The sequence below is a fragment of the Hemitrygon akajei genome, chromosome 4, assembly GCF_048418815.1.
Source record: "Hemitrygon akajei chromosome 4, sHemAka1.3, whole genome shotgun sequence".
In the NCBI taxonomy this organism is placed as follows: Eukaryota; Metazoa; Chordata; class Chondrichthyes; order Myliobatiformes; family Dasyatidae; genus Hemitrygon; species Hemitrygon akajei.
The window spans coordinates 155,686,890-155,711,168 of NC_133127.1; the positions used below are offsets into that span (position 1 = coordinate 155,686,890).

At 38.0% G+C, this 24,279-nt stretch overlaps 1 protein-coding gene across 3 annotated transcripts in view; it reads left to right on the forward strand.

Moving 5' to 3' along the window:
- The window catches only part of ift88 (intraflagellar transport 88 homolog), an 86,915-nt gene that overhangs the window by 46,523 nt on the left and 16,113 nt on the right, over positions 1 to 24,279 (forward strand). For all 3 annotated transcript variants that reach the window (XM_073043694.1, XM_073043692.1, XM_073043695.1), the window contains 10 exons: positions 1,501 to 1,571; positions 2,002 to 2,088; positions 5,433 to 5,532; positions 10,711 to 10,797; positions 12,624 to 12,810; positions 15,791 to 15,899; positions 16,940 to 17,090; positions 18,687 to 18,802; positions 20,969 to 21,021; positions 23,144 to 23,209. In XM_073043694.1, coding sequence (XP_072899795.1) covers positions 1,501 to 1,571; positions 2,002 to 2,088; positions 5,433 to 5,532; positions 10,711 to 10,797; positions 12,624 to 12,810; positions 15,791 to 15,899; positions 16,940 to 17,090; positions 18,687 to 18,802; positions 20,969 to 21,021; positions 23,144 to 23,209 — 1,027 coding nt within the window. The remainder of the gene's footprint in view (positions 1 to 1,500; positions 1,572 to 2,001; positions 2,089 to 5,432; positions 5,533 to 10,710; positions 10,798 to 12,623; positions 12,811 to 15,790; positions 15,900 to 16,939; positions 17,091 to 18,686; positions 18,803 to 20,968; positions 21,022 to 23,143; positions 23,210 to 24,279) is intronic.

Sequence of the window (24,279 nt, forward strand, 5' to 3'; positions counted from 1 at the left end):
AAAATTAACTTGATTAAAAGTACTCTCAAATCCAAATTTTTTATAAGCCATATATATGAACCAAATATTAGACTTCTTCCAATAATTGTAATGGGAAATTGAGGTAAATGGGATTTTTAGAAGTGGGCCATGCATATGTAAGTCATAATGAAACAGATATCACATTAGTACATGCAGTGCACTCCCACTGTAAATAGAGAAACCAAGCAAATCAATGTGGAGTGCTGATTTGACACAGTCGAGCATTTTGGAGCTTGGTACTCCTTTAACTTTATATGATCATGCATGTATTCATCAGCAGGAAGAACTCCCATCCCTTGACTTTACTATTTAAAGGAATCAGCAGCTGTATACAATTGATTGTTACTGATTTCTCATGCCTGTTGCTGCATTTCTACAATTGTGTGGCTCTTTCTATAGTTATTTCAAGTTGCAAGGTTGACATGGCAAAGACCTTGTGCTGCTCACATGCTTTTGCCTTTGGGAACACCTTTCAGCCAAAGTGTTGAAGGATAGGTTTTCATATCTGGGTCTCACAAGGAAAGATGAGCTGTCTATTTTACAGTAAGGACAGCCTTGTTGAAATTTATTGTGAGCTGCAGCTCCAACCATGGTGAGCCATGGACCACCCTGCTAGAGACAAGGGGATTAAGGCGTCACATTATTTCTGGAGTTGATATATTTACAATATCTCATAGCCTTCTGTCCAGTCTTGTGATTTGACTAACTACATTAAATGGTACTGAATTCAGTTAATTTTAATAGAGAAAGTAGTATTATGAAAATGGACAAGATTAATAATAGGTCACCAGGACCTAATAATCTACTTTACAGATTACTTAAACAAGTTGTCCTAAAAGTAACAGATCCATTACTGTCATTTTCCAAAGTTCTGTAGACTCTAGAATGGTTTCAGTAGAGTTGCGGGTAACATAACCACTATTCAAAAAACAAAGGAAATATGGAAAAAATAGGAAAATATAGACCAGGGAAATATATGGCTTAAATGCTAGAGACCAATATTTTTTTTAAAGTGATGGCAGCACTCTTAGAAAACAATAATAGTATTAGGCAAACTCAATGCAAATATATGTCTGACAATTTTTTAGGATATAAGTAGTAGAATAGATAAAGCAGGAGCTGTGGGTGTATTTAGAAAACACTAGTTGATTTGCTTAACATTCAACAGGAATTCCCGATTTGTCAAAACCTATGCTTCTAGTTATTTCTCAGCATTTATATATTTTAATGCAAACAGTGCAAGATCACTGTAACAATTCTGATTGTTTAAGGGAGTGAAGTATTTTTAAATACCTCTCCATTCTCCCTTACAACCACAAGCTAAATGATAAACAACCCACTAATATTCTTAAAATTTGCATCCCTGAATTTTCTCCTGACTTAATTATTTTACTCTGTGATAAGTAGCATTTTATAATGTAGCATGCATCTATTTCAAATCAAACATGTTTCTTTGAAAACTGTTTTCAAATTCTTTAGGATGATCCACATATGAATCTAGTAATTGAAGCTATCAAGAATGATCCACTCAGGCAAATGGAGCGAGAACGGTAGTGTACATCTGTTTTGAAAATTAACATATTTAAATGTGCTAACTCTGGAATAAGGGAATAATGACCAAATTCAATGAAATCACAACAAGATTGTCATTTCAGTGTATTTGTCACTTATACCATATGGTGATAACTGAATGGACAAACTGCTCACTGTTCTGTAGAAAACAGATCATAGTCCTTTGTAAATATTTATATATTAATACCACATTACTGTATGGAAGTCATGTACAAAAATTGTTTTGAAAGGAAGTCAAATGCAGGGCAGCTCACATTTTCAGAAACAGTTTTGTGGCTTCCTTTTAGAGGAGTTTGACATGAAATTTAGAAAGAAATCTTAAGGAACCCTTTTAGATTATTCTACAATGTTTAGAGATTATGTTACAGAAATGAAAGTAATTATGTTCTAAAATATGTAATTTTGCAGGAAGGCAATGGCAGAGAGATTTATTATGACTGCAGCTAAGCTGATAGCACCTGCAATTGAACCATCTTTCGCTGCTGGATATGACTGGTAGGAAAAATCAATTCAGTTTAGTACTCTAGACTGATTACTGTAAGTAAATAACTGCAAGAGATCATTATATTGAAAAACCTGAATAAGCTAAACATCAATATTTACTCTCAAATACAAGGCATTGGTCTCATTAATATAAAAGTTGCATTATTTTACAAGAGAAGAGGCACTTGCTATTTAAAGCACTTTGTAGTGCTTGATAGTTAAAAGTTGCAATATGTGGAATTTGTAATAGATGAATTGATTTTGGGTAAAATGCACTTATGTAACAGATTTTACTCTATGTGTGTAAAGCACATATTGCCAGAATGGGAATGGCAAACATTGAGTTCCTAGATTTTGATTAATGGTGTGGATTGGAGCTGTAAGTAAATCCTGATAACACACCTATTAATACTCTTGCTCAGACTGGTTAGCATTCTGAAATTCCAGCAAACCCAAGAATCTCAATCAGGGCTATGGACCATAATTGGACTGGTATTTCAGTTGCTCTTTGCACTTTAGCCATGATGAAAAATTTGACTGGCTGGGATTGCTTTCTATAGAATGGAGAAGACTGAAGTGAAATTTAGCTGAGCTGGATGAAATAATGAGGAGCCCAGCCAAAATAGATTGGAGGGGCCAGGTTCCCTTAACAACAAAACAGGGTGTTAAGGGAATACTTGATAGGGCCGAGGCAGAGCTTAGGATTTTTTTATATATTTCAGAAAGTGATGGTTTGAAACAGGCATAAATATGTGGGATGCACTTGAAATTACGTAACATGTAGTGGACCAAAAACTAGAATGATACTTTTTAGATGGTACATACATACTGGGTTATATGATGTCCTCCATGGTAAATTTCTAATACTTTATATCTAAAATTCAATAATGAAATGAAATCATTTTCTATGAACAATGATTTGAACATGTTGATAGTTAGAAAGCTGATGTCCAGTGATCATGAGCTTTAATAAATACTGGACTGTTTTCCTCAAACATGAGAAAATCTGCAGATGCTGGAAATCCAAAGCAACACACATGAAACGATGGAGGAACTTAGCAGGTCAGGCAGCAGCAATGGAAAAGAGGAAAGAGTTAATGTTTTGGGCTGAGACTGTTCTTCAGGACTGAGAAGGAAGGGGGAAGATGCCAGAATAAAAAGGCGAGGAGGGGGGGAGGAAAGAGGGTAGCTGGAAGGTGGTAAGTGAAGCCAGGTAGGTGGGATAGGTCAAGGGTTAGAGAAGAGAGAATCTGATAGGAGAGGAGAGTGGTCAGTTGGTGAAAGGGCAGGAGGAGGGGATCCAGGGGGAAGTAAGGCAGGTGGGAAGTGAAAGGTCAAAGTAGGAAATAGAGGAAGGGGGAATAGATTTGTTCACCAGGAGGAGAAATCCATATTCATGCCATCAGGTTGGCTGGTACCCAGACGGATTGACATGTCAGAATGAGAATGGGTATCAGAATTAAAATGCTTGGCTTCTGGGAAGTCCTGCTTGTGGCAGATGGTGCGGAGGTGCTTGATGAAGCAGTTTCCCAATATACGACAGGTCTCATCAATGTAGAGGACACCACATCAGGAGTACCAAACACAATAGACAACCCCTGCAGATTCACAAGTGAAGTGTAGCCTTATTTGGAAGGACTGTTTGGAACCCTGAATGGAGGTGAGGGGATGGTGCATGAGCAGGTGTAGAACTTGGCTGCTTGCAGGGATACGTGCCTGGAGGGAGATTAGTAGGGAGGGATAAGTGGACAAGAGAATCGTGGAGGGAGTGATCCCTGCAGAAAGCTGGGGGGTGGGGGGAGGTAAAGATACGTTTAGCAGTAGGATCCCTTTGAAGATGGCAGAAGTTGTGGAGGATAATGCGGGTGAAGAATCTGATGGGTCCTTACGTAGGTAAGGACAAGAGGGACTCTATCATTATTATGGCAGCGAGAAGCTGGGGTGAATGTGGATGTACAGGAAATGGAGAAGATGCAGGAGAGGGCGTCATCAATGTAGAGGGAGGGAAACCCTGTTCTTTGAAGAATGGGACATCTCTGATGTCCTGGAATGGAAAGTTGTGTCCTGGGAACAGATGCCACAGAGGAGGAGAAACTGAGAAAAGAGAGCAGTATTTTATGGGCAATATAGTGGGAAGAGGTATAGTTGAGATAACTACAGGATTCAATAGGTTTATAAAAGATGTTGGTTGACAGTTTGTCTCCAGAGATTGAGACAGAGAGATAAGGAAAGGGGAGGGATGTGTCAGAGATGGACCATGTGAATTTAAGGGCGGGGTGGAAGTTAGAGGCAAAGTTAATAAAATCAACAAGCTCAGCTGGGTGCTTGAAGCAGCACCAGTGCAGTCATCACTGTAGTGGAGGAAGAGTTGGGGAATATAACCGGGGAAGGCTTTGAACGCAGGCTGGTCTACATAGCTGATGAAGAGGCAGGTGTAGCTAGGGCCCATGCAAGTGACTTTCTTGAGATTGGAGAAAGTGTGAGAGTTCAAAGGAAAATAGTTCAGCTTGAGGACCATTTCTTCCTGATGGAGGAGGGTAGTGGGGGAGGGGGATTGGTTGGTGAAGTGAAGAGCTTTGGGGCCTTCCTGATGGTGCCAGGAAATTGAAAATTATTGAGATCAAGAAGTGTCACAGATGTAGGTGGGAAGAGACTGAACCAAGCGGGATAGAATGGAATTCAGATATGAGGACATGAGTTCTGTAGGGTAGGAGCGGTCAGAGACAATAGGTCTACTGGGACAGTCCAGTTTGTGGATCTTGGGTCGGAGTTAGAAATGCAGGGAAGTGGTACTACGAGTTTTGTGGCAGTGGATGGGAGTTCTCCAGAGTGGATGAGGCAACAATAGTGTCAGAGACAGTTTTCTGATGGTGTGGTGTGTGGGTCCTCCTCGAGGAGTAGTATGAGTAGGTGTTTGAGAGTTGTCACCTGTCTTCAGCAGGGTAGAAGTCAGTGTGCCACACCACAAATGGCTTCTGGACTGTTTTCCTCTCCTCTTGTGAAGTATACTGTATGTTCAGCTAACCAACTTTGCCATAGCCCACCTCAACACAACGTAATCATAATTTGACAATTGTTTGAAATCCTCATCCATAAGTTAATTGAATGTTTAATATGGAAAATAGAAATGATGTACATGAAAACCTCACAACACAGCATTACTTAGTGGGAAACCTAAGAATACTAACCCTGAGATGGAGTCATACCAAAATAAAAATAATCTTGTGCTCTGGTGCTGACACTTCCACAGTGATTGATATATCTTCTCCTTGTTCTTCTTCCCTTCCCTCTAAGATGAAATATATGAGAAGAATCTGGATTTGAAGTAACTCATATTTGATCACTAATTTTTGCAGGTGTGTGGAAATGGTCAAGACTTCCCAATATGTTGAGCTAGCTAATGACCTAGAAATTAATAAAGCCATCACTTACCTGAGACAGAGGGATTTTAACCAGGTATCAGTAACTTTGCTATTTCAGTTGAATTCTTGCAAACTCTTCAAAGAGATTCTTGTTTGAAATTGTTTAAAATTTAATTATTTTTGAAGAACTAAAGTTGTTAAGAATAATCAGAATGCACCACCAATTTTATGTATTGACCATTTTAATTTTGCTGGTTTGTCTATTACTCTTAAAATTTATTTGAGGATTTTACGGTAAATGTGGCAAATTATAACTGCTTATTTTCCTGTATCAGGACTGCCATTAAGTTGATAGAATTGAGTTGAGTCAGATTAATTTAAATTATTACTGCTTTATTAGGAATGATATAAACACTTTATTTTAGCGATTGATTCCAGTTTTGAATCTGAGCACATTATTTTAACATATTTGCCACTTGCGTTTCAGCAATCAATCTACCTCTGCCTTAAAAGCACTGACATACTCTGCCTCAATTGCTCTTTGAGGAAAAGAGTTCCAAAGACATTTAGCTTTATTTTCAAATGGCAAACACTGGTTTTTGATTCTTCACAAGAAGAAAAATCACTACATCCATGCTGTCAGTACCTCGCAGGATCTTGTATTTTTCAGTCAAATTGCCTTTATTCTAACCTCAGACTGATAGCAGTGTTATGAAACAAACTATGCTCTCCCATTAACAATTTAGTTATCCATCTCTATAAAATCATTGTAAAATTAAAGAATTATCAAGTCATGATGATTCTTTATTTTTAACAATGATTTTGTTTTTGTGCATTTGCAGCCTATTTGCAAAATGACTGTGCCTGAGATTTTGTTCTCATCAGACATTGGATGCTATTGTTGGTAATGCACAGATCTTAGCAGTGTAAAACCAAATGAGGGCTATTATCACACTTGAGCAATAATGTGCTTCCAATGCATTATCACTTTTGCTTAAAAAGAGAGAGAAATACTGTGCACAGTACTGCAGATGTGGTCTTGCCACTGCCCTATATAACAAAAGCATAACCTCCCTACTTAAACAAATGTTAATGTTAATTATCAACTTAATATTCTGTTAATTGTCATAATTACATGCTCTATCTGCATTCTATCATTTTAGGAATCATAGAACATCAAGTAGTTCAATATAGTACAGGCCTTTGTGCCAACCTTTTAACCTACTCCAAGATCAATCTAATCCTTCCTTCCTGCATAGCCTTCTATTTATCATGTATTAGGAAATGTTACCCTCTAAAATCTCTCACCATTTATGTAATATGTATTTTTTTAAAAATTCAGCCAAAATATAGAATTGCACATCTTCCCACATTGTTCTCTCTTACACTATCAATATCCTTTTGTAGACACTTTATAGCATTTTCACTATTTATAATTATACCATTGTTAAAACTGTTTATTGGTACATGATTCTGCATTAAAAAGCACAAGAGCACAGCTACCATAACTGACAATAAGAGACCATAAGATTTTAATGGTGCTTTTGCCAGCTATTTTTTTAGCTAGAAGAAAAGTCCTCAATAAAACTGAGCAGTTTATCTCTTTATGGCACATTAAGAGGTAAATAAGGCATTTTAATACTAAGGAATATTTTATTAGCACCTGCACAGACAAACTATTTATAAGCTTAACTCAAGACTTTTTCTCTGCACTGCACTGAAATGCATTGAACAGCTTTTTCTTCTTCCATTATCCTTTCTGGGGCATAGGCTGCCAACAGCAGCTTGTTGGAGCCCTCTGTCCTGGGTCAGTCTTCAGATTGTCCCCAGGTGTAGCCCATCTTCAAAGGCCCTTTCTCTCCCAGGGATGAGGTCTGTTAGCATTTCTGTAGCACTGGGTTTTTACAGAATAAGGTTATTAGCCCATATCCAACCCTCTTCCTTTTGCAGCGAGCTCGGGACCATACGTAGCAGAGTTATTGAATTCTTACAATAGAATTTAAATCTCTCACATAGACCCATTTGTTATGATCAAATCATGATGATTCTCTATGTCTACAATTTTGCTTTTATGCATTTGCAGCTTATTTGCAATATCTCTTTGTGTCCAAGACTTCTGTTTTCATACATATTGGAAGCTAGTGTTGGTAATGCACAAATTTTAGCGATGCATAACCATATGAAAGATTTAATCACACTTGGGCATTAATCTAATCAATTGAATCATGTGACTGATTTCCATTATATTTATTGTGATAGAAAACTGGCCTGATTTTCATCCTATAAAAAGTGCAGATTTATTCTGCAGCCTTGTGTTAGAAACAGATTTCTAGCCTTCAGTGTAAGTATAGTTACTCTAGGACTAGGTTGAGCACAAGGAAATAAGATACGTAGTGATGTTTGCCTTAGTCCAACAATAGATTTAACACTTGTGACCCCTCAGCAAATTATTCTAAGTGTGACTATCATTTTAGGATTGATGCTGTCAAATTAGCAACACTGTTGGCTTATGCTTACTGAGAGGTAAATTGAGACTATGCACAATCAGCAAGAATTTTACATTATTAGGGCCTGATTTGAATTTGTTCTGGAGCTGAAATGAAAACAGAAAATATTGAAAATATTTAACAAGTTGGATCACATCCATGGAAGCAGAGTTAACATTTCAGGTTGATTATCTTTCATCGTCCTGGAGGTGAAAGCCACCTTCTATCTACTTGTATGATTTTTCAGATTAACTTCCTACCCTATCTCATCGCTAACATCGCTACCTTTTGGATGACTGTTCAAAACTAATATCACAAATGATTAGGACCTTTTGATATATAAAAAATATTAATTATTGCTTTGATTTTAAGTATGAATGTGCTTGGTCCAGTAGTATACTTTAGATCATTATTGATTTCACAATTTCTCTTTTCCATTGAGTATGTCTGTATGTTTATTTACATTTCATATCTGTCATCAATCTTTTCTTTCATTTTCTGCAACCATTTTGGTCTTCCTTTGATTTCTTTTATTCTGTTTGACATCGCAGTATGACAAGGTGGGTGACACTATGATGATTTTGGAAAGCTACTATAGTTAGTATCTGCATATTTTAAACTGAAACTTGAAAGAATCTGAATGGAGGTTAGGAAGAATTTTATAACATTCTCAACTTGAGTACTAAATTTATTTTCACAGTATCCTAATTTTTTAAAAATCACTTTATGTCCCATTGTTTCAGTCAAGTCATTGATCCTCTTTTAATGTATGTATTACATATGTATAAAATGTTATGTTAACTAAAATCTGACATCCATTTCATAAGAAGCAGAGTGGTTTCTGATGAATTTTGTATTGTTTGGTTTTAAAACAAAATTGCTTGTAAGTTAAGGCAAGTTCATTGTATACATTCAAATTCGCTAGCCTGGCATTTTGTCATTCAGCAACTTCTGTAGTGCAGCACGCTTTGAATCTAAAGTTTAGAACCACACTAACTAACTAGAATCAGAATCAGATTTATTATCACTGATATATGACATGAAATTTGTTGTTTGGCATCAGCAGTACAGTAAATAAGATCCACTACCACACAGTTTACCAATCTGTAGCTAATTAACCTATTAGTGCAACTTTTGTGATTTCACCCAACTAGTGATTTCAGCTGGCAGGATTTACATGGATGGAAACTTTGGGTTATGGACAGTTCTCAGAACCCTTACATGACCTGAAGAGTGTCTGAACTTCAAAAGAACATTTCTCCTGCTCAGAGGGAGGTGATCAAGGAAAATCTCAGTGGTCCAGATTTTCTGGTACCTGTTAGGTGTCGTCAATGCTGGGCCAGAGTGTTTCAACCTCTATCATCAGAATTTACAAATTGTATGGTTATTGATATTGGTTCTATGAATGAACTGTTCTTGGGCTTCCAGCCAGGTTCAAGTATCAACTTTAACTGACGTTTTGTTGGCATACTTTGCCATCTTCATCAAGGATGATGCCTAGGCATGTCTAGTCTGGTGGTATATATACCCGTCATCTATTTCTCCTAATTGATTCGTCGTCATTCAATCAGCTTTCTGCTATCCCACCTTGCTTATAATCGAATTCCAGTTCTTATTCAGAGTGAAACCTTTGTCTTTTCCTCTGGTTTTATTTCAATGGCTTCTTTCACGGGGTAGTCCCAAAACCCATTGGCGTAGTTTTGTGCCGTCGAAGTCAATCCTACGGCCATTGCAAATGCAATGTTCTGCTACTGCTGATTTCTCCAGGTAACCCAAACAGATACACCTTCTGTGCTCCTTGATGTACATTTCCACCGTGGGCCTCGTCTGGCCGATAAACACTGGTTCGCATTCACAGGGAATCCTGTAAACACCAGTCGACCTGAGATCCATATCATCTTTGACCTGCACGAGCTGCAATTTGAGCTTCATTATGGGTTTGTGGATGGTATTAATCTGGTATTTCTTCAGAATCCTGGCAATCCTGCCAGAAACTAGAAACGTAGGGAAGGTAGGCGGTAGCGATGGGTTCCTCTGCATCGTTAGGATTCATTGATTCTGTGTGAAATGCTTTTAATTTCCTGACCTATGCATAGGTGTAAAAACAGAAATCCAAAACTTGTTGCCTGTGACATTTGCTGGCCTTTATTGAGTGTGCTGCCTCTGGATTGTCATGAAATCCAACACAAGAATGTGACATTCTGGAGAATCCAGCTGAACGGCCTGCATCAGGTTCGACTTGGTTGGCACGAGCATTTCTGTTCATTTTGTGGAAAAACTGAGGGAATATTATTGTATTATTTCTGAATTGATGAGTTCATCAAAATGTTTTAAAATATTACATCTAATGGTTTAAGATTGTAATTTAAAAATAACTATTTAATTTTTAATATGATATTTTAAATCTTTAAAATACTTTGGTAGTTATTTGAGCTGTGATGGCTTGATTCCCTGTCAGTGTTTTTCAGTATGGTTTTGCTCCAGCAAGCCCAGTGATGGATTTACGTTACAGAAGGCTTTGCTGCATTGCTGGGCCTTGTTGATGAGCATGGGGTGGTTCTGTACAGGTGGTAAGGTAAGCGCAAATGGCACATAGATCAGTGACAAGTCTGAGTGATTAACTGGGAATGCTAGGCAGAATTCCAAGAAATGTTGTTTAAGGTGTTGCTGAGAATATTTTATCATTTCTGAATGTACTAAAATTACCAGAAACATAACTGGATCTCTTAGGCCTTAGATGTGCTTCTGCTAAAATAAACAAACTAATTTCTACTCTTCTTTCAAAGGCTGTGGAGACTCTGAAAATGTTTGAGAAAAAGGATAGCAGGGTTAAGAGCGCAGCTGCAACAAACCTCTCTTTCCTTTACTTTTTGGTATGTATTGAAAGATGAACTCATCCTGCCATTCATAAATCAAAGTATTGAGTATAGGAGTTGGGATGTTATGGTGAAGTTGTATAAAACATTGGTGAGGCCAAATTTGTATTGTGTGCAGTTCTGGTCACCTAACTATAGGAAGGATATCAGTAAGATTGAAAGAGTGCAGAGAAGATTTACTAGGATGTTGCTGGGTCTTCAGGAGTTGAGTTAAGGAAAAGATTGAACACGTTAGGACTTTATTCCTTGGAGCATAGAAGAATGTGAAATATTTGATAGAGGTGTAAAAAATTTTGAGGGGTATAGACAGAGTAAATGCGAGTAGGCTCTTTCCACTTAGATTAGGAGAGATAAATACGAGAGGACATGGCTTTAGGCTGAAAGGGGAAAGGTTTAGGGGGAATATTAGGGGGAACTTCTTCACTCAGAGAGTGGTGGGAGTGTGGAACGAGCTGTCATCTGACATGGTAAATGTGGGCTCACTCTTAAGTTTTAAGAATAAATTGGATAGATACATGGATGGGGAGAGGTCTGGAGGGTTATGGACTGGGTGTAGGTCAATGGGACCAGTGGAATAAAGTTTCAGCACAGACTAGAAGGGATGAATGGTCTTTTCTGAGCTGTAGTGTTCTATGGTTCTATTTTAGAACTATAGTGTACTCTAATTATTAAGCAAATACACTACCACATGAAATATCAGAAACCTCACATAAAATATTTTCTCTGCTGTTCATGCATTGTATGATTTATGCTTCCTGCAATTCTGCATGTACTTAAGTGTGTAATGAAATAGATTGTGCTGAACTTGCCCCAGCAGTGTCCAAGGGCCTTACTTCTACCTTTTCTCAATGTAGAAGGCCAAACAACTGATAGTCTGTTTCCAAGAGAGGAAGCCCTATTGCAGAAGTTCTTGACAACCAGAGACTTTTAAACATGAACTAGCAAATAATTTAAAATCTTAAAGTAATGTAAAACAATTGAAATCCTTACTTCTACTTACCGTACATCTTTCGGTAGAATCAGTGACTCCATTCAAATGCATTGGAATCTGACCTCCAGATCAATTCAAAAATTTGTGTGAAGCCATAATGTACTGAGCCATGAATTATTAACTGCTAGAGGTCTCCTGGAGGATCTACCTCAAGCCATTCACTGTCAGGCAGCTCCATTTGGCCCATTTTTTTAATTGACTGGCCAAAGAAAGCTACGCATGTTTCAAATTGCCTCATTTCTCCAATTAGTTCATTGAATTTAAATCATCATTTAGAATTATATTATCTGCATAGCCACAGAAGATTACAGATTCAATTGTTGATTATTTTTGTAAATATAACATGTATTATTTTAACTGAACCACACATCCCAAACTGAAGAAGCAGATAATGTAAGTCCATTATTTTTGCATTTCCTGTCTTTGCGTTTTCATTGTTGCCATTTCCATCATCACTGGACAAAGTAACTGAAACTACCTCTGTCTTGATTATTTCTATGGTCACATTCAATGCTTTTTTGAAAATCATCTAATACAGGAAGTAAACCTTTGTAGCTACTGGAGTCTCACGTAAGTCTAGTTGAGCTGTTGGGAAGAAGTCAGAGAAGGATACTGATTTTAAATGACTGCAGAGACTTAACCTTACACATTTTCTTGAGAATCTAAAATTAAAGCTATCGATTGTTTTTTTTCACCTGTTTATTTTTGTTAATTTAATGCAAAATATTACTTTTTTTACTAATGTCCTGTTTATCATTTCTAAAGAAATTGGATAAATTATGAAATAAGTTGCTTATGTAAAATAAAGTTCAATTTCATTGGATTTGTGTAGGAAAATGATTTTGGGCTAGCAGACCGTTATGCAGACCTTGCTATGGTTGCTGATCGGTATAACCCAGCAGCGCTAACTAATAAAGGAAACTGTGTTTTTGCACGTGGTGACTTTGAGAAAGCAGCTGAATTTTATAAGGAAGCCCTGCGGAATGATTCATCTTTTACTGAGGCACTCTATAACTTGGGTGAGCTACAACTTAATTTCACTTGTAGAGAATGGGAAACCTTAAAGCTTCTAAAAGATATTTAAGATTTAATGCAACACACACAAAATGCTGGAGGAACTCAGCAGGTCAGGCAGCATTTAATATCAACCAACTTTCTATGTCATTAATGCAAGATCTTCATTGTACAATATTATATTTTTGGAATTTATGTGATTTCATGCATTCAATACTGTTGTTTCTGCTAAGCACATCAACTCAGTTCATTCAGATCTATTTACATCTTGCTGAACCCACTCTTGTCATTTGGAGTAAACTTTAAATTATGAAAGCAAATTCGATTAAAATTAAATTATATTCTCCCCAACAAAAGAACAAATCGATCTATGTTAGCAATTGATTTCATGTTACATTTTTTCATGTAGCATCTCTATTACTTGTTATGAAAAACCTTGTGAAACTACTGGCTCTGAAACATTAATGTTCTTACATTCATAAATCGCAGCTGCTCAGTAAAATATTACCCATTGATTTAATATCAACAGCCTAAGTGGCTTCTGGACTCATTAAGTGGAATTTGGCATATTATTTGATCTTGTGCATTTTTTCTTGTACAGATATCAGTCCTTAACTGGAGATTTGTCATTAATTTTAGACTGAATGGACTAAGTATTCACTATTCTATCCTTGTGCAACTTCTGTATTCATGAAGCCCATAAAATATTTAATGGAATTGAACTTTCTTTTTCTGATGAATACCCTTTAAATCTTGGTTCTGTACTGCATTAGAGCTAATCATATCATAGAGTAATAAAATAATACATCATGTTATTGATTTCTTTTATTGGTCTATTTAGATAGATAGATACTTTATTCATCCCCATAGGGAAATTCAACTTTTTTCCAATGTCCCATACACTTGTTGTAGCAAAACTAATTACATACAATAATTAACTCAGTAAAAAATATGATATGCATCTAAATCACTATCTCAAAAAGCATTAATAATAGCTTTTAAAAAGTTCTTAAGTCCTGGCGGTAGAATTGTAAAGCCTAATGGCATTGGGGAGTATTGACCTCTTCATCCTGTCTGAGGAGCATTGCATTGATAGTAACCTGTCGCTGAAACTGCTTCTCTGTCTCTGGATGGTGCTATGTAGAGGATGTTCAGAGTTATCCATAATTGACCGTAGCCTACTCAGCGCCCTTCGCTCAGCTACCGATGTTAAACTCTCGAGTACTTTGCCCACGACAGAGCCCGCCTTCCTTACCAGCTTATTAAGACGTGAGGCGTCCCTCTTCTTAATGCTTCCTCCCCAACACGCCACCACAAAGAAGAGGGCGCTCTCCACAACTGACCTATAGAACATCTTCAGCATCTCACTACAGACATTGAATGACGCCAACCTTCTTAGGAAGTACAGTCGACTCTGTGCCTTCCTGCACAAGGCATCTGTGTTGGCAGTCCAGTCTAGCTTCTCGTCTAACTGTACTCCCAGGTACTTGTAGGTCTTAACCTGCTCCACACATTCTCCATTAATGATCACTGGCTCCATATGAGGCCTAGATCTCCTAAAGTCCACCACCATCTCCTTGGTCTTGGTGATATTGAGACGCAGGTAGTTTGAGTTGCACCATATCACAAAGTCCTGTATCAGTTTCCTATACTCCTCCTCCTGTCCATTCCTGACACACCCCACTATGGCCGTGTAATCAGCGAACTTCTGCACATGGCAGGACTCCAAGTTATATTGGAAGTCTGATGTGTACAGGGTGAACAGGACCGGAGAGAGTACGGTTCCCTGCGGCGCCCCTGTGCTGCTGACCACTGTGTCAGACCTACAGTCTCCCAACCGCACATACTGAGGTCTATCTGTCAAGTAGTCCACTATCCAATCCACCATGTGAGAGTCTACTCCCATCTCCGTTAGTTTGTGCCTTAAGATCTTGGGCTGGATGGTGTTAAAGGCACTAGAGAAGTCAAGGATTGTAATCCTCACAGCACAACTGACCCCCTCTAGGTGAGAGAGTGATTTGTGCAGCAAATACGTGATAGCATCCTCCACTCCCACCTTCTCCTTATACGCAAACTGAAGAGGATCCTGGGCGTGCCTGGTTTGTGGCCTCAGATTCTGTATTATCCAAGATCCATTAACCAAAATTGCCAAATCTACAATCTGATTGAAATCTTCACTTGCAAATGTGAATAAGTATAGGTCTGCCATTAATATTGAGATTCATTTATCTTGCATTTAATATTTTATTTGTCGATTAGAAATAAATAATGTAGATATGATAAAAATCCTAGTTCAAAAATATGCATTAACAGTCCAGTTATATTGCACATTGAGTAAAAATGCTAACTGAATCCAGTTTCTTACTCCCAAACCAAAGATTCTGATGTACTATATGATAATATAGACATTCATAGTATACAAATGGGCAAAGGGAACATTGCTCCAACAGTGTATTGAGACAGAGAATATTAATGTAATACAAATCTGTCTGGTAAATGGGAGGTTAATATTTATTTGGTTGTAGTATTAACATCAAAGAAATGCAGCTATGTCAATCATTGATACATGCTGATAATAATGTTTGTAATATGAAAATGTATTCTGTCCTCCATTTTCACCAGCTGGTCCAGCTCCTCTGTCATTGCTCACCATGCCCACAAAGGGTGAGGAAGTGACGACATGCTTTTTGAATTAGTCTCAGGCACCGAGTGGATAAACTTTCGGAGACCGGTAGATAGTCCATGCATTACAGTAGTACTTTCTGCAAGATCACATTTTCTGCACTCTTTGAAAATGATATTGTTGAATTAGGATGATTATGGTATGAGTGGTTATGGGATTAAATTCCTTTTAACAATAGGAACAAGAATGCCTTTATCATGTTTTTCAGAAAGCTCAGTCTATTTTAATTATCTCAATGTTCAATGGTTGCATGGAATTTGCTATTTCCCCATGTTTCATATTCACCTCCTTTTTAAATTCAGGTCTTACATACAGGAATTTGAACAGACTAGATGAAGCTTTGGATTGTTTCTTGAAGCTCCATGCAATCATGAGGAACAATGCTCAAGTTATGTATCAGATTGCAAATTTGTATCCTTTCCAAGCTTTGAGATTGTAGGGGCATCCTTTAAAAATTTGCAAAGTGGAAACTGTATTAATAGGTTGTAGTTTGGGAGCCTTATAGTTTAAAAGTAATTTAAAATTGCTTACTGTGACATGTAAGAGTTTTTCCTTTTCACAATCTCAGAATGCCTCAGAAAGTGTGGTCACAGTTGTAGAAAATTATAATAGCCAAAATACAACATGAAGATCTCACAGACTTCCCTGAAATACTGACTAGATAGATAACCTGTTAGCTAACAACAAATTGTGGTTCTGATAGTTGCACCTTTTATCTCAGAAGCATACTTTGCTTTTTTCTGTCTTCCAACAGAAAAGCCATGTTCTAAAGAGGTTATTCAAAGAAGTAAGATAGAGGTGGAAAGATTTAGGGAGTCTACTCCAGTATCTTACTATGGAAACACTGTCAAAAGACGGTGCCCTGATAACTCCACTGCCAAGTTAAGGGCTATTCTTCTTCTCCTTCTTCACTGCAGTATGGGGTCCTGTGACTGAGAGCATAGAAAATGAAGCCGGTGATGGAGAAGAAATTTTGGGTAGTAAACCTTAGCTAATGCTTTCTCTTTCCCTGGAAAAGTAGGCACTAGCAACAAAGAATGATGTTAGCATTTTTCCCCTTGTATTGTTTTCATAATTATTTTCACAGGTTCTTAAAAACAAGATTGAACATGAAACATTAGCTATTTTTACTTTTCTCATATTGTGACTAACTTTCTGCATGTTTTCAGTATTTTTAGAATTGTGATGTTTGAAATTTTTTGTATGTTATATATTGAATGATTACTTGATTTGAGGTACTCGTCAGTTTACCTCTCCATAAACGACTCCTGTCGCTTATGTAGATTTTGCATTTCATTATTATTTTCTCAGATTGTTATCTATGAATGTAACAGTCTACTTTAAATTAACTCTGATGCAATGTACAGTATTAACTTTTACAGGACACACATCTACGTGTGATAGACATTACTTGGAAAGATAATAATCATCTTTAACTAATATTTCTTGAGATATGAAACATTGGAGGATCTACCTCAAGCCATTGAATGGCTCATGCAGTTGATTAGTGTTGCCCCCACAGATTCACAGGCACTTGCTAAATTAGGGGACCTGTATGACAGTGAGGGAGATAAATCTCAAGCTTTCCAGTATTATTATGAGGTAAGAATTCTGGTATTATTATGAGTTATTACTTAACAGTAGTAGAAATAAATACAGGCATTAGTGGTCTGGGTGTTAGTTTATAATCATCAAAGCAGTGATCGGTGAATGAACAAGTTCAAAGTGCGGGACTCAATTTTATGTATGTATCTTTAGTATCATAGTTTTCGTACAGAAGATAGTGAACTTGTTCTAAAAATGTTCATGTGTCAGAATCAACATCATTATTCTGTTCTTCTAACCTTAATCCATTTAATGCCAAAAAAACGTGTGATTTCCACATTTCCTTAGAAATTCCCACGGTTGCAGTCAGTGGTTGGCCACTGTTTTCCCAGCTGCATTAAGATGCTGGAGACCTTATAGAGTTAGACAAGGGAGCCCAAATTTCAGTAATTTTACATCGCATTTGGTGAGGAGGCTGCATAGACAAAAGTAGGTTAGGTTGATCAGGTACATACCCTGTCATTCCTTTGGAGGAAAGTAGCTGGAAGGAACTTGGGAAAATATTTTTGTTTAAACTGCTTCTTTAATTAAGTATTCAATATTTTTATTTTTTAGAATTCTAATATGTTAAAACTTTTAATGTTTTAAATAATTTACTGTCACATACTCATTAAATATCTCTGTGACAGGTGTTAAGTCTGGAAGAATAACTTAACCTGTATTTTTTTACATTTGAGGTTCCTATTGGAATGCCAATTTTTTTTGTGTGCCCTTTGAAGACTCAGCCTTAGTGAAGTCACATTTAAGACAAGGATGAAAATCAGGATATTAGTGAACCAGAAGGATTTAAAACATTTTTCTAGTTTTGTGCTTATCAGTACTGAGATGAAATTTTGTTTATAACGTATCAAATTACTTTACTTCAGCTTCCCAGAGGTGGGATTTAAGTCATCGTCCTTCAATGATATGGAAACCTGGTTGCTCTCCTAATAATTTGTGACACCATTTACATTTGGAAAGCCCCTATACTGCACTGGGCTGGGGTGGGGTAATTCTAGTGAACTTAACCCTCAGAAGGTTTAGTGAGTGGGTGACCAATGAGCTGGGATAGTTTTGTCAGCAAGATTTGGGGTATTTTTGGGTCGTATTCTACTTGTAATCCTCTTAGACATTTACAATAGATGTCAGCAATATACCATTTCCAGCGATCTCAGCCTACTCAGGCTGTCCAGAAGATAGAGAATTGATCTCTAGTTTTAGTCTAACTGTGATACATTTTGTTGTTTAAGGACTTATTGAACATATCTACAGGAAATTATGGTCAAATTCATAATATTCTAAATAATATACTATGTCTATAAGTGAAGTTAATCTCATTCCTTAGAAGAACTGTATATTCTCTTTTTTAAAACACATGAATTAAAATCGGGGGTGTTTAGTTAACACCTTTTCAGGGTAAAATGCTCACGTAAAATACATTTGGTAAATAAAAAATAAAATTTTCTGTGTATAATCTGTATACATAAAATTTGAGTTTTTATCCTTGAGGGAATTAAGTGTAAGTTTGATAGGAAAGCATGTTGGATGTAATTAAACTAAATGCTTTTGGTGTTTGTAATTAAGCTCTTGCTATGTTTGCTTTTATTTTGTTAGTCATTTAGATATTTCCCATCAAATATTGAGGGAATTGAATGGCTTGGGGCCTACTATATTGACACACAATTCTGTGAAAAAGCTATACAGTACTTTGAAAGGGCAGCACTCATCCAGTAAGTAATACTTTGAGATTTTTGTATTATTAACATAGTTTTGCAAATGGAGGTGATCAATTATGTACAGTAAATAGTGCCTTTTTTGATTATCAGTGACTAGATGGATCTTCATATTCATCTAAACAGGATATCAGCACATCCAGCAATACGGAATTTCCTAGAACTAACTGAACTTTTAGTCTAATAGAGTATATCTTACAGATTTAAACTGGAAAATGTTACATAGTTGCTGAAGATTTCATAATTAAGGCTAATTATCTCCCATGTGACCATCTAAGAGCTTCCAGATACGAGTGGAAAGAAAACTTGTACACTAAATGAGCCACATAAAATTTACAGAGATCCAGAGAATAAGCAGTTTGGCTCAGTTTAACATAGATTTTCTTAGTTTGAAGGCAGTGCCTAGCTAAGCTAATACAGCTTTACAATGACAGGTTGAAATTCAGTAAGATTTTTCTCATATAAAAATGCTATACCATGAATTTTTATGAATTGCAGGTAAATTTCAATGCTATTATTGTCCTGTTTTGCAGTCTCTGGTTTAAACGCTCATTTAGATGTCCCTGTGTATCACTGTTGAATCACAATTTATAAGTAGCTATTTGATGATGTTGCACGTGAGTTCCCACCAATATGACAAGAGTGATTGGTGAAGCTAAAGTGATGGAGGTTGTCTGCATGGATTTTAGAACATCAGTCTTGGTATTTTCATCCAGAAGATTATGATGCATTGGGTTCACAGTAACTTAGCCATTTGGAATCAGAATTAGCTTGTTCTTAGAAGACAGAGGATAGTAGCAAACGGGTCTTATTCTGACTGGAGATCTGTTACTAGTAGTGTTCTGTAAGGATGTGTAGTGGAACCTCTGATGTACAGTAAATTTCTGTTAATTGGGCCATCGGTTAATCAGGCAGCTGTTTAACTGGGACAACTCTTAAAGAACAGAACCTAAGTAAGAAAATGGCTGGGTCTCCCTCAGTTTATTCGGGACACTATGCTACTTAATTTGCACAGGAGACCTGCTGAATAGTTTCCAACTAGGATACAGCAGGACATAAATCAGTTGCAGATATAGGTGGAGAAATGTCAGATGGTGTTTAATCTGGGCAAGTGTGAAGTGTTTCATTTTGGTTACATTTGGACGCTGCCTGGGTCAGTGTGGCACAGTGGTGCAGTGGGTAACACAACACTTTACAGTACCAGCGACCCAGGTTCAATTCCTGCTGCTGCCTGTAAGGAGTTCACGTGGGTTTCCTCCAGGCTGTCTGGTTTCCACCCATAGTCCAAATGATGTACCACTTGGTTGGTTAATTGGTCCTTGTAAAGTCTAACGTGGTTAGGCTAGGGTTAAATTGGGGGATTGCTGGGCAGTCGGCTCAAAGGGCTGGAAAGGTCTATTCTGCGCTGCATCTCAATAAACAAATAAATCAGAGACCATGTTCTGTGGGTAGAGATTAGACAAACATCTGTTATTTTTTTCTGGAGTGGTGGAGGCTGAGGGGGAGGCCTGATTAAAAAAAATTATAAAATTTTGATAGGAATGGAAAGAGCAGATAGGTGGTATTTTTTTCACGGGTTCAAAATGTCTAATACCAGAGAGATGGATTTAATGTGGTGGGAATTAATTAATTAGCTTAATTAATTTGGCACAGAATTGTGACCCAAAAGGCCTGAACTTGTGCTGTTTTAATATAGGAAAATCCTGATTTTATTCCTAGAACCATCCCAGCAAAGATTGGGAAATTTAGAAATTTACAGAATTCTGATTTATTTGTTTAGAATTTCAGCAATTGTTCAAAATAATAGCATGGATAACCCCAAAGAAGGTGAAGAAATTGTTAATTATATGCAATGAGCTCTCAATAACAAGTGAAGGAATTAAGCAAAGCATTTAAGCTTCTAGGAGATGGGAAAATTAGCAGGAAATATATCTCCCCATTGTTTTTTTTTAAACCAGTCCATTCAATAAAATCAAAATTTATAGCTTTGGAGACCTAGAAAACAGTGCTCTTATATAGGAAGCCATAAACTGGGAAAATAGGGAGTCCACAGTAATTGAAGTAAAATATAAACCAATTAAAACTCTGAGCAGGTAATGGTTATAATTTAAATTTTTCAAATGTGATTAATCATAATGCCCTCTAAATATATTTTCAATACAGACCTACTCAAGTGAAATGGCGGTTAATGGTGGCAAGCTGTTACAGAAGAAGTGGTAAGATAAGGATCAGATTTTTATTCACATTGTTTGAAAGTTGTTTGGAAAAAGATGTACCAGTGATATTTTCGATGAATTTCTAGAAAAACTTACTTTTTGAATTAACTTGAATGAACCTGAGAATTAGAGGTAGTAATGAGGGACAAAGAAATAGTGCACGTACTTAGGAAGTATTTGGTATCAGTCTTCACTGGAAAACATTAGCAGTGTGCCAGAAATCTGAAAGTGTCAGGGGCAGAAGTGAATGTAGCTGTTATTACCGTAGATTCCGGACTACAGAGCGCACCTGATTATTAGCCGCAGGCTCTAATTTTAGAAATAAAATCAATTTTTTAATTGTAAAGGCCGCACCGGATTTTAGGCCGCACCGCTACTTTTAAATATACATACGTATCGGTAACACAAATTACGTTGCATATACTTTTTTACTGAACAGCACGAACAACATTCCAATATCTCCTAGCGACTGGTAAAAATATATATATTGCAGCCTACCAGGAAAAGTTATTGATCGACTTTAACTTAAAAGCAGCGTTTTCAATCGGGTCTGACGCTTGCGCAATGCGATCGGGTCTAATCGGGTCTGACACGCTTGCGCAATGCGATCGGGTCTAATCGGGTCTGACGCTTGCGCAATGCGATCGGGTCTAATCGGGTCTGACGCTTGCGCATTGCGATCGGGTCTAATCGGGTCTGACGCTTGCGCAATGCGATCGGGTCTGACGCTTGCGCATTGCGATCGGGTCTAATCGGGTCTGACACGCTTGCGCAATGCGATCGGGTCTAATCGGGTCTGACGCTTGCGCATTGCGATCGGGTCTAATCGGGTCTGACACGCTTGCGCAATGCGATCGGGTCTAATCGGGTCTGACGCGCTTGCGCAATGCGCTCGGGTCTAATCGGGTCTGACGCTTGCGCATTGCGATCGGGTCTAATCGGGTCTGACGCTTGCGCAATGCGCTCGGGTCTAATCGGGTCTGACGCTTGCGCATTGCGATCGGGTCTAATCGGGTCTGACGCGCTCGGGTCTTGCTTCGAGTATTTTCCATGTTGATGAGGGTGAGTACAAATGACTGATTTACAATAATTTAATTGTGAAAGTGCGCTTGATTTATCGTACAATTTCATTGGACCTCTGTGAACTACTCATCAATTTTATTGGTCTACTGTTACGAGGCAAAATGTTTACGAGGCGGCATGAAAAAAAAACCATGTATTAGCCGCTCTGGATTATAGGCCGCAGAGTTCAAAGCTGTTCAAAATGTGGGAAAAAAGTAGCGGCTTATAATCCGGAATCTACGGTACTAAGGATAAGGAGCTTGGGAAGGTAAAAAGTTTACAAGTAGAGAAGTCAATTGGACCAGATGGACTACACCCCATGCTTCTGAAAAAGGTAGCTGAAGAGATTCTGAAAGCTTTAGTAATGATCTTTCAAGAATCACTAGATTCCAGAATGGTTCCAGAGTACTGGAAAATTGCAAATGTCACTCCACTCTATAAGAAGGGAGGAAGGCAGAAAAAAAATGGAACAGTAGGCCAGTTAGCCTGACTTCAGTGTTTGGGAAGATGTTGGAGTCCATTATTAAAGATTAGGTTTCAGGATACTTGGAGACATATGATAAAATAGGTGAAAGTCAACATAGTTTCCTTAATTTACTATGGTATGATTTATTGTACAATGCTAATTTGCCAAGTATTGTCTTGATCCAGTTGTAATCACATCAGTAGTTTGCAATGATAGAGTACTTTTAACATAGAATATTGTCCCAAAGTAATGAGAAATTTGTCAGTAAGGTACATGAGAGATAACAGGACAGATTGACTGAAGCATGGTTTAAAGAATATCTTTAAAGGCAATAAGTAGAGCGGTGTAGGGAAGGAATTCATGGTCATCAATGGAAATTGGGAACGCATAAAATGTTTCTGAATCCTTCAATAGCTGCAGGAATGGAGCAAATTCCAGAGATGGCAAGAGAGAAGCAATGCTAAGTAAGGATTTGAAAATGAAGTAATGCTGATTGCAATTTTTATTATTTTTAGGAAAATGTTAATTCTAACATTTGTAAATTTGTCTGTACCTAAAATGGTAATTACATTGTGGTTAACTTTATTAATATAGGTAACTACCAAAAGGCATTGGAAACATACAAAGATATTCACCAGAAGTTCCCAGAAAATATTGAATGTAAGTGATTCAATTTTTTAATGGTAACTAGATTTACTTTTCACATTGACTAGTCTTTACTATGTTTGGAAAAAGTATGAATATTTATGAGATTCTCCTGTGGTTGGTTTCCCTGTGCCAGATTTAGTAATACTCTTGTTTTTGAGCCATAACTCAAGAATATAAATGCAAAAATTGTACTTCTGTGGCAACCCACTTCCCAGCACACTCGAACCGGCTCACAAAGCGGCATGCACCAGCATTGAGGCCGGTCCCAAAAAGGGTGCCAGGCCTTCTTCACCAGCAAGGGGAAAAGCCCGCGCGCGGGACAGGACTGTGAATACGCGCCCCCTATAGCATTCCCACCCAGGGAGGGCGGGAACAGGAAGGCTTTAAAGCGAGGCCGCGAAGTTTGAATAAATCTCTTTTGCAACTGCAACTCACCGACTGCGTGTCGTTATTTCAGCGCTGCGTGTAGCACACCGCTACAATTGGTGACCCTGATGGCCCAAACGATATTTGGACCGGAGATGAACAACGCCGCATCTGTTCATGCAGTTTCATTAAAACTGCCAAGCTTCTGGACGCTGCAACCTCACCTATGGTTCCAGCAAGCAGAAGCCCAATTCCACATTCGGCAGATAACCGCGGATTCCACACGTTACTACGTGGTGAGCTCCCTCGACCAGGACACAGCCGCCCAGGTTGAGGAGTTCATACAGTTGCCCCCGGAGGACGGCAAATACACAGAATTCAAAGCCTTGCTCATAAGGACTTTCGGACTCTCACGGCGCGAGCGAGCTGCCCGCTTACTGCACCTGGATGGTTTGGGAGACAGGCCGCCGTTGGCTTTGATGAACAAGATGCTGGCCCTGGCTGGAGGTCACAAGCCCTGCCTCATGTTTGAGCAGGCGTTCCTGGAGCAGCTACCTGAGGACATACGCCTGCTGCTGTCCGACGCAGATTTCAGTGACCCCTGAAAGGTTGCGGCCCGGGCAGACGTGCTGTGGAAAGCCAAGAAGGAGAGCGGGGCGTCTGTTGCACAGATCACCAAGCCATGCTCCCAGCAGCAGACCAGACCAGGCCCGGCT